The sequence below is a fragment of the Glycine soja genome, chromosome 8, assembly GCF_004193775.1.
Source record: "Glycine soja cultivar W05 chromosome 8, ASM419377v2, whole genome shotgun sequence".
In the NCBI taxonomy this organism is placed as follows: Eukaryota; Viridiplantae; Streptophyta; class Magnoliopsida; order Fabales; family Fabaceae; genus Glycine; species Glycine soja.
In genome coordinates, this window is record NC_041009.1 from 2,887,989 (window position 1) to 2,899,193 (window position 11,205).

The 11,205-nt window shown below is 31.9% G+C and overlaps 2 protein-coding genes across 2 annotated transcripts; one reads left to right on the forward strand and one right to left on the reverse strand.

Annotated features, from left to right (window-relative positions):
• Positions 1-417: 417 nt before the first annotated feature.
• LOC114424279 (30S Ribosomal protein S1-like) lies at positions 418-2,787 on the forward strand. The gene is made up of 2 exons (XM_028391114.1): positions 418-515; positions 1,480-2,787. The coding sequence occupies exon 2, from the start codon at positions 1,865-1,867 to the stop codon at positions 2,654-2,656; it is 792 nt and encodes a 263-aa protein (XP_028246915.1). The 5' UTR covers positions 418-515; positions 1,480-1,864; the 3' UTR covers positions 2,657-2,787.
• Positions 2,788-3,203: 416 nt separating this feature from the next.
• LOC114421155 (auxin-responsive protein IAA27-like) lies at positions 3,204-6,193 on the reverse strand. The gene is made up of 5 exons (XM_028386966.1): positions 5,568-6,193; positions 4,541-4,770; positions 4,272-4,413; positions 4,101-4,162; positions 3,204-3,636 (listed from the first exon to the last, which is right to left on the reverse strand). Exons 1-5 carry the CDS (start codon positions 6,167-6,169, stop codon positions 3,599-3,601), a joined length of 1,074 nt encoding a protein of 357 aa, XP_028242767.1. The 5' UTR covers positions 6,170-6,193; the 3' UTR covers positions 3,204-3,598.
• Positions 6,194-11,205: the final 5,012 nt, after the last annotated feature.

An 11,205-nucleotide genomic window follows, 5' to 3' on the forward strand; every position in this document is an offset into this window, starting at 1 on the left:
AACAATTGTGTAGTGAAGACATACTATGTCAAAGGTTTTATCATGACAGTTCATATAAATTAAATTGTTATAATAATTACTTTAAAATCATTTCTAAAGTTCATTCGTGTATAGAAATTAAAAATATTCTTTTTATGGGAAGTGGTTATTAATGCTTTAATGATATTAGAGAAGTTATGGGGTGTGTTAAGTTAGAGTTTTACTTTTTACATAAAATTAAATATAGATAATAAAGGTTTAGCCCAAACATGAACCCAATCTATTTATGGGCTCAGCTATGTTTTGGGCTTCGAGCCCTACAAATCTTTACCCGCGGAAAGCTCAGTGTGGCTCGGCTCGGCTGTGAAGCGAGCCGAACAGTTTCATCATTGTTTTTGTTTGTGTCATTTGGAGTGGAGTGGCACAAGATAAGGATTTAAAGCCTCGTCTTTCATTTCCCTCCTTCCACGTTCCACTCTTTGTCGATAAGATAACATTTTTACCGTTTTTGTACCAAAGTTTTTTATGCCTCCGAGGTACATACTCTGCTTTGACGGTTCGACCAAACCAATTCTTGTATTGTTAGATAATTTGTAGAAATCTGTTATCCCTAGGTGTTTGAACTATTGGACTCACTTCTTCCTGTTACAAATTTCTTTTTGGAGCATTCTTGTTCCACCCTATGCTTGAATTGATTCATTGAAGTTAATTTTCCTTTAGACAATCCTCCTCCGTAATTTCAGCATGTGTTTCTTATAGTAGTATTACGTTACGTTGTGATTGAAATGCCAATACTCATAGGTTGAAATATTTTGTGTTCTAGAGTCTATAGACAATAATCTTGGTGACATTAAGATTAATGAAATCAAAATAAGATTGTTAAAATTTGCCGCAGAGTAGTTTTGCCAAAATGCCTACATAGAAATTTCAGCTCCTCTAAGCAAGGCGAGATAAATAATTGGGGTAAGGGCTGATAAATAATTGGGGTAAGGGCTTGAACACTTCTAATCAATGTGCATGAATGAAGTGATAAAATGAATAGAACCAATATGTGTAGTGGCCAGTGCGAGAGAGTAAACCATTTAGTTTATATCTTCATAAACAGCGTTCACTAAGTTAACCTGAGTACACTGAATGGAAATCCTGATTCATAATATGTTCCTGACATTTTTCATATATACTCCAATTCGTTGGCCATATTTGTCTGGGCAATTTTCATGAAGATGTGAACTTAGATGTGCACTATTTCTATTCTTATTGATAATATGAGAAATATTTTATTATGTTTCCTGATGAACTACGGATGTGTTTGTATGGACATTAATGCTGATATGAGGAGCAAATTGCATCATGTGATTCTTGTTTTTCCAAAAGTGTACATGCTAGGTGATTTCCTGTTTCTGTGCAAAATTGTTGTGTATTTTTATATAGTGACCACTTAGGCGTATCTTGTTACTTACATGATCTGATTTTTTCTCATCTTTCATATGTTCTGTGAAGGTGACATGTGACGAACTCATTCGGGAATATAACAAAGTTTTGCATTTCAAGCCAACATGAATTCTGTTATACCATGCTCTGTTGGCAATGTTCCACTTGTTCCTGAAACTTGCTTTTTGAGAAGGAAAAGTAATTCTTTAACAACACCAAGTTTGTCAAGGAGCTCTGTAAAACATGGATCATCAACTCTTGTGAGATTTTTGTTTCCTCCATTTGTTGCCAGTGGACTATTTCCACATAACAAAAGGAGATACTGATTCATAAAAAAATATGTAGAACCTCTGCCACTTCAAAAACAACCACAGAAACAGAAGTAGCAGTGGAGGAACTAGACTCATCTCCTAAGTATGACGCCAGACGACCAAGATCTGCTAGGAGAAGTGAGATGGCTCCTGTAAAGAATGAAGATTTGATTCCTGGGGCAACTTTTACTGGGAAAGTAAAATCTATTCAACTATTTGGTGCCTTTATTGATTTTGGAGGTTTCACGGATGGCCTTGTTCATGTTTCTCAGTTGAGTGACGGCTATGTAAAAGATGTTGCTAGTGTTGTTTCTGTAGGACAAGAAGTGAAGGTGAAGCTAATTGAAGTCAACACTGAAACTCAGCGAATTTCTCTCTCTATGCGTGAAAATAATAATGACACTGTTAAGCCCGGTCCAAGGAAAGATGAGGTGAAGAAAAACACGAAATTTGTTGAAGGGCAGGACCTTAAGGGTACATTGAAGAATTTGGCAAGGTCTGGTTCTTTTATATCACTTCCTGATGGGGAGGAAGAATTTCTGCCCATATCTGAGGAATCTGATGAGGGATTTGAGAATTTTACAGGAATTTCATCATTGCAGGTTGGTCAACAAGTCAGTGTACAAGTTTTGCGTATCAATAGAGGGCAACTGACATTGACTATGAAGAAAGAAGATGTTGCAGCATTGGACTCTGAAATAGGCCAAGGGGTTGTCCATGTTGCAACAAACCCTTTTGCATTGGCTTTTCGCAAAAATAAGGATATTGCTACATTTTTGGAAGAGGGGAAGAAAATACATAATACAGTTGAAATATCATCGGCAGCTAGAACTTCAAAAGAAATTGTCAAGCAAGGGGAAATTGTATCAGATGTTTCTGATGCACAGGGTGAACCTGAAAGCAGCAAGGGTTTGGTTGACGATGCTTCCTTCTGAAGTACAAAAATAATGGCACAAGATGAAATTTCTGAGAAAGAGGTAGGTAGATATGGAGGCCAAATACAGTAGATGCTTGGAAATGAAAATGGATTCAATGATTTGAGAAAGAAAAATCAGTGACTTTCCTATATTTTTGCCATTAGATCAATTTAACAATATTAAACTTTTTTTAAAATAAAAAATACAAAATTTATTAAGATTTGAGTAGTATTAAAACATTTTTGACATACTATTAATAAAAGTTAAATTTATTTTATCTACCAACATTTTTATTAACAGTATGTCAAAATCCAAATTTTAAAATTTAAATTTAGCTTTTTTATTTATTATGATTAGAGCAATATTAAAGTTTAATTTATCTTACAAAGATAATTCTTTAATTTAATACAATATATCAAGATTTGAACTTTAAATCAAATTAAAATTGAAATTAAAAAAAAATATTTAAGGGAATAAGAATGACATAAAGGTAATCAAATTCTTTTTTTTAGGATAAAGATAATTCAAGTTCTTAAAACAAGAAAAGTGACAGTGAGAATGGAGATAATTTTTAAAATTTCTCTTAATTTAAAATAAATATTTAACTTTACATGTAAGAGTGAACATAAAGAAAGTATGATATTTCTTTTCTTAGCTTGCCATGACAAACAAAATGCTCGCTCACAGAAATGCAAAATTTACATACTACGGTAAGCCTTGATGACTGTAACTGAAGTGTGGGAGAACAACCTAAAACCTTAAACATCTACATCAATGATATAGACGGCTACTACAACAAACCTAATATGCTGTCATCAATATATATTGCCCACTAAAAAGTTTAGGACACCCCAATCTCGTATATAGAATTATACGTAAGAAATACTCAGGTATTATATGCTTAAATGTGGTCTTCCATCTTTCAGGATTAGAAGACAAAAGCATACAGCATTGCACTAGCTAGTAGCGACTTTTGCACTTTTCCATGGCTCTAGGTGCTGCAATAATCACAAATTTAGATGACTGTCATAATAAAGCTTTCAAAAAAGGAAAAAAAAATATAGAGACCATAAACTCTATAGTAGCAATTCTGGATATCTTTACCCCTTTCCCAACTTGAAATTATCATCTAGATATTTATTTGGATTTGAAGTCTGAACCAAGCATCGTCGTCAAGACCAATAATATATGCAACAAGACCATATTAATCTATTTTTTTTAACACAGTATATCAATTTAATGTTATATATATATACATAACTTGCCCTAAAAAAAATCGTAAAATTAAAGAAACATGAAACTAAAATCAAAGCATTAACAATTGAGTACAATTGTGTTTGTCAAACCAGGATTCTGTTTTCCAGTTTGAATGATGACTTTCCTGTTTTCTCAATTCTACATCTATATATGAATGAACGAAAGCAGAGTATAACAGATTAATTAAAACGAATGTTGGACCTACCTAGCCCAATTGCTTCAGAACTCTTCATTATCCTCAGCCTCTTGCAAGACTCAGTGAACATCCTAAAAAGAAGAATAAGATCATTTCAGATATGTCCTAGAAATGACTGTCTATCAAATTAGTGAAAATCCGAAACATTCTCCTTGAAATTAAGTGAGAAAATGCACTTACTCCCACGGAACATCACCAACTAGCATCCAATCTCCATCCTTGTCTTCATAGGTAAGAACATATTCTGAACCATGAAGGAGATCCATCAATCTACTTTCACTTAAATTTTCCCGACTAGAAACCCCATATGAGCCACATTGACCTGAACTTGTTAATAAAACATAATCAGAATAATACATGCATATTATTCAGTTATATGAGTCTATGCCATTGAAACACTATACAAACAAATTCATGCCACCAACCAAGAGCTAAACATAGGAACTTACTGAGTGTAAAACAACTAAACATCTTTTCAAGTGCCAAAGAGAGGTCCTTGTAAGTGGTAAAACTATTCAGATCCACTTTCCTCAAGTATGGGGCGCCTTCCATGCTGACTTTAACATAAAGGCATCCAGACTTGGCTTCTGCATCAGCAGCAGCATCATTCTTCTGAGGCTGAGAAGCCATTGAGTTCTTCCTGAATGAACGGATTGGTGGCCATCCCACAACTTGCGCCCTGATTCACATAACAACAATTCATTATTTAATTACTCTATTATAGGCACCAAATTCATAAAAACTTTCAATTTTCAGAGCCAGTGATTAAATTCTTCAAAACAAAGGAATCTAGCTAATAGAGATTTGTATCCTTATCTATAGGGTCAAAATCTTTTAGCATCAGGATCAGGAACCACAGAAAATGATAATTGGAGGAGCTCAAATCCCAAATCACATACCATAACAAGAAGATCATAGACAACCAAGACACAGGAGAAAAATAATGGAACAAACAAAGTAACTATACGATGATTAATAACATAGAAGGAATATCCTCTAAATTACAAAGAACACAAGTAATAACACTTTGTTTAACACTGGAGGCTAACATGAGAGTAATCAGCCTGAGTTGATTCATTTAAGTTTAAATTCCAACTGATAAAAATATAAACAACAACAACAAAGCAGCTTTATCCACTAGCTAAGGTCAGTTACATATTAGGCTCGATTAAAGACTAAACAAAAAGAGGAAAAAAAAAAAGGAACTTTCCTCTTCTTCTGAATCATCTGCATGCCTACCCAATCACTCAACACGAAAAGAAACATCTTGCTCCCAACTAGCTAAAAACACACAGAGAAACTATAAACACTAAATAGAGACAAGACAAATAAATAAAATACTTTCATGAAGGCAGAACCAACATCAACAACCTAAGAAGCTAAACAAAAGTAGACAAGAAAAACTAAATATGAAACACACACAGACACAGTCATCTAATACTACATAGCAAGGAGAAAGTGAAGTAAAGTATTTACTTTGCAGCTGGAGCAGAAATCTGGGGCTTATTCTCATGTAATGGTTTTGGAGAGTGTGGAACAGTTTCCTTGAGAACAGAAGCACCCAAAGCAGTTGGTTGGTTGGTGCAGTCTGTTGCAGTGAGAGTGAGAGACTTGGCAGCACTAACACTAACACTAACAGCACCCCTTGAAGTTGGAGAAAACAAGGCAGCGGCATCTTTTTCAGATCCTCCACCATTCCAGTTTCCATCAATGGCATCAGAGAAACCCCTCTTGGCCCCAGACACCACCACACTCTTAAACACACCCTCCCTCTCTGGTGACTCACACCCTGGCAACCCAAGCCTCAGCTCAGTAGCCTTCAGGTTCAACCCTTCTTCTTCACACCCTCCTTTCATTGAAGGAACAACCTCTTCCAATGCCTCAGACATCAAGACCACTTTTAACTGTTTCACAACACAAATCAAGAAAGAGAAAGAGAATATATGGTATTGAAGAATCACAACTACATTGAAGGAAGCTTTTCTCTTTGCTCTGTTATGTAGTGTTGGCCAATTACATTTAAGGGAGCTAAAAAAAATTATATATAAAAAAAAAAGAAGACAGGGAAGTGCTAACATTAAACAATGAACGAGGATGTGGTTTGCATAAGAAAATGCTCAACTGTTTCTGCTTTATTCTACATTAAAAAAAAAAAATCTTTGAAGGTTGTGATTCCTTTTTAGTTTTTTATAAATTTTGTGAATCTTTTTGTGGCCAACTACTCCGACAACCCACAGAAAGTACCCGGCATACTTTCCTTATTTTATCTATTTTTTCTTTAAAAATAGAAGATTGTATGTTACATGAAAATTAATTGTTAATAATGTAGAATTATTATAATTATAATTTACTATAAAATGATCATGCAGATTTTTAAACCCTAAGCTTTATCCATAATGATTTTATCCATCGATGCTTACTTTCAATGAATAACATTTGAAGTCTCTATGGAAAAAAGAAATATATATTAAAATAAATAATTAAAAAATAGCAAAACTAATACATTAGAAAATGTATAGTTAGAAAGAGAGACTATTAAATATAATTAGTCAAATTTGTAGACATTAATAATCAGTAAGTTAATATTTGACACATATATAATATTAAAAGAAAAAAAAAACTAAAACTGCGTATAATTTATATTTTTGCTATATATGCTTTGTAGAACGTGCTAGTGTGCGCCAAAAAGCTAAGATGCGCCTTTGGTAGCGCAGGGAAGGAAGGTGAGACAGTGAGGGTGGAAAGCGGGAGCATTAATCAAAGAAAATGATGGAACGAACAGTGTCTCTCAAAAAGCCAAATTTTCATGCGCCTAAAACAAAAAAGTAAAAAAAAAAAAACAGTGACCGTAACAAGTTCCAGATTTTCTTGGCTCTTATGCTGCTTTGCTTTCTTGGATTCTCGTGAAGAAAAGAAAAACAAAAAGTTGAAGATGCATTGGAGAGGCCAACAAAGAGAAAATTAACCAAGAATACCAAATACAACAAAAGTGACAACTTAAGAAAGATAAAGAAGAGATCTGCAAGGAAAAAACAAAAGTAAACGACAAAAAAAAAAATGAGAGAAAAAGAATTGAATCTATCTATTATCATACAATTAACTGCTAATTAGGTTCATGTCAGGTTTATGAGCTTTGTTTTTGTCATTAGTTAATTAATTGCAATTCCTATTATCATTATGGGTCTTGTAGTAGTAATATTACTTTTACTACTTGCCCTTGAAAGTTGAAACATTGCTTAATACTAGTAATAATAACGTATAAAAGCATAGGAAGAAAAAAAAAATATTCATGTTTTTGAAGGAAAAAACTTGGAAATATGATTACGCGTAAAAGGTTAAATGATTGTGCTGTATTTTTTTGGTTACAAAATGATTCATGAGTGTACTGTATAATAAAATTACAAAAATATCTACAGGAAAACGAAAAAAAAGAAGCTTATTAATAATAATAATATATATACAATAATAAATTTACACTCTTATTTAATCGTAATTATATATATTAAACTTATTAATTTTTATAATAATTGTCTTAGTCATATTAAGGATATTTTTAATTAATTAATAATATTTTTTTTATTAAACTTAAAAACATTCTATTGATTAGAGATTTTTCTTCTTCTTTTATATAATACATTGTAGAATTGTTGGATGTAGTCTTTTAATGAAAGGAATAATATACTAACCCAAAGGAAATCCGCGCGAAAAATATGGGTTGGTGGGAGACAAAACCCCGTTATGTGAGAGTGTGAGAAGTGAACGGTAGCTCTCTATATATGATAATTATTTTTTTTCAAAATTGTAATTTTTATCTTCTAATTTTTTAAATTTATCATTTTGGTCTCTTGAATTTTAATTATAATATTTTGTCTTCCTATTTTTATAAATTGGTGATTTTAATCATCCTATTAAATTATTAATAAATAATTCTAATTAATAAAAAGTTATAACTTTGGACCATATAATTATTTATGATTTGTTTAAATTGTAAGTTAATTAATATACATATATAACAGGGTGTTGAGATGGAATGAGTACAAATATCGGATACTTATTCAGTAATATTTAAGGAATTTGCAATTTGGTCCACGTATAAAAGCCACAGGTGGATGGTTTTGTAAATTTTATTTTGGTTTATTAGGGCAAAAGCGGTTCGAGGATGAAGATCGGAGCAAGGATTTTGTTTGATGTCGTGGAATATTGCTTTGAGCTGATACAATTGGCTTGAGGTGCGTGCCAATTTTGGGATTTTGACTTGGGTGGAGGTATTGGTTGTAAGTGTTTGGCTTCTAAATCTGATTATTGATTTGGGTAAGTGAAACCCTAAAAGAGAAGAAAGTCGTCGCAGATAGGTTGTTCACTGTTCACAGATTCAGCCCTTTTGCTCATCCGCCATCATCACGGCTAGTCATGGCTGTCGGCGGCAGGTCCGGAAGGTTACATGGGGGTAACCATCCCTCAAGGCACTTAACGGCGCCGTCAAGGGTTAATGTGTGAGCTGGTGCATAGTTCCTCTCACTGTCAAGTGTTGTTTCCACATCCCCCTTCCAAATGTCACCCGTCAAATACCAAATTGGGATGAAACGATTAAGGAAATTCTTATGTTTTTCAGGACTTGATTCAATGTTTAATAGGTGTCTCAGCTATGGGATTGAAAACCCCAATTTGGTCTACATCATTTGAATCAACTATGTGCAAAGATTATGATTTGTGTGTGTGTGTGTGGGGGGGGGGGGGGGGGGGTGTAACCTTTATTGAACTAACATACAGTGGGGCATGGCAATTGTTCTTCTTAAAATCGCTTTCCTCTTTTTAATGTAATAAACTGTCTTGTGAATGGTTTGGATGAAACTGATTCATGAATTTTATTTCTTATCATTCAAGTGTTTATCGATGAATTCAAAAAACAGGACATAAAGCTACTGTTAAGTGTTATGTGAGAAGAAGATAAAATTAAATGACAGTTTTGGAGGATGAATGCAGCAACATAAGCTAAGAAAGCATAGCATACATGCACAGTTTTAAAACTTATCTAAAAAAAATCAGCTTAGGAGGAATGTAAGAATGGGTATGAAGGGTTGGAAGAAACAAATGACAGAAACTGAGAAGGGGAGAGACGAAGAGCGATGTTGAACTGTTGAAGGACATGGGACCATTTTGCAAATTTTGAAAACTTTTTTAATATTGTAGCAAACTGGTAAGCGCCATGTTTACCTACAATACCAGGTCATTTGGCAGTCCACCACAGAATTCGCCGAGATATAAAGTTGGGTTTGATTAAAGAAAAAAAAAAGTGACAGATTTGATTTTTCCACTAAAAAAATTTAATAAATTAACGACTGATAAAAAAATAATACGTATATAACATGATTATCAAAATCCTATCGAACCGGCCTATCATTTGGTCTTAATAACCCTCAAAACAGCTTTGATTGATAACCATTCTTGAACCGGAAAAATTGGTCAAGAACCAAATGAACATACTAAAATCGCTCGTACAGTTTGGGAGAAGAATGTGATCATTTCATTTGCTTGGTAACATATAAATATTTTTTTTTACTTAAGAATATATTTTAATTTTTAATATTTAATATATATTTAACATTGTTAAATGTGTTACCAAAATAAAGGATAATAATACCTATAATTAACCATCTTATGACCTTTTAAAAAAAAAAACATCTTATGATCACAGTTATTAATTCTTGAAAAGTCAAGGGGTACGTATATAAGAAGTTGTCTATTTTGACCTACGTACATATACTCTCTCTCTCTCTCTTTTTTTTTTTTTCTGTGCACCATAGCGTAAGTTTAATTTTTTTTAAGGCATAAAATATATTCAAATAATTTCATTCTTTTCCATAAAACATTTTTCGCATATATTGTAAAGAATTCAACCCTTACTAATATTCTTGTGTGTGATTATGGAATCGATTTGTGACCCATGCATATTGAAAAAAAATATTAAAAAAATTAATTCTTTAAATAAATATCAATATTTCAAAAAATTAATCATTAATTTTCATTAAAAAATATTCCCGTGCAGACTTTTTTAACGGTAGGATAAACAGTTGTTAAGGTAATGGAGAAAATGCTGTCTCCTAAGTCTCTGACAATGAGCCTCCACTTAAGTACTATTTTTCGCACAAATCATAGTTATACAAAAAGCAATCAAAATCTATTTGGATTTCTTGTTATTTGAATTAGTTAGAAGTTTATGATTTTAAATATTTTTTTTTTATTAAGCACTTTGTCTTAAAAAAATAAATAAATTAACGGTTACAGAATCGCGAGTCAAAATTCGGGGACCTCGGATGTTAAATAAAATAATCGTTCTTTCAAATAAAACAGAACAAAATAATCTTACACTAACAAATACTATTCTTTTGTAAATAATCGTTGCAAAACTATCGTTGATACTGAAAAGTATTTATACGTTATAAACATAATGCAATGCTCAGAAACTTTTTTATTAATTCAAAACTAGTTTAAAATATTTAATATATCTTTAAATTAGTGTAATTTAATAACTTCAAAGGAAGATAAAATCTCAAACGTCTAACAAGTAATTTTTTTATAAAAAAAGAATAATATATATAAAAGTAACTTGACAGCTATCAAGTTATTGAATGATCAGTAACGTGTAGGGTATAACTTAATTTTTTTTTATAAAAAAAAACACTTATTCTTTTGAATATTGTAGTATTGCCATGTGTATAGAGTTGACATAAAATGTCACACTCCCATTACTGAGTATTTTCACTACTCATTTGTTAATGAGTGAAGATGGGTATCATGGTACCCTTATTTACGGGTATATGTTACTCAGTAATATTAAAATACTAAAATAGTTTTATATGTATATTTTATTTATACTTATTTTTTGGAATATAATTTTTTGGACTTATATCTTCGTATAATTTTAGTTGAGTTTATATTTTGGAGGATAATTTTGTTTGGAGCTCACAATAAAATTGTTATTTTTTATATTTTTTAAGAATTATTCATGGATATTTCTAATTGTGTAGAATATTTGAGTATTTTTTGTTGGAAATATTAAAACTAGTTTTTTAAAATAAAATAATAGAATAAATAAAAATTATAATAAAAATAT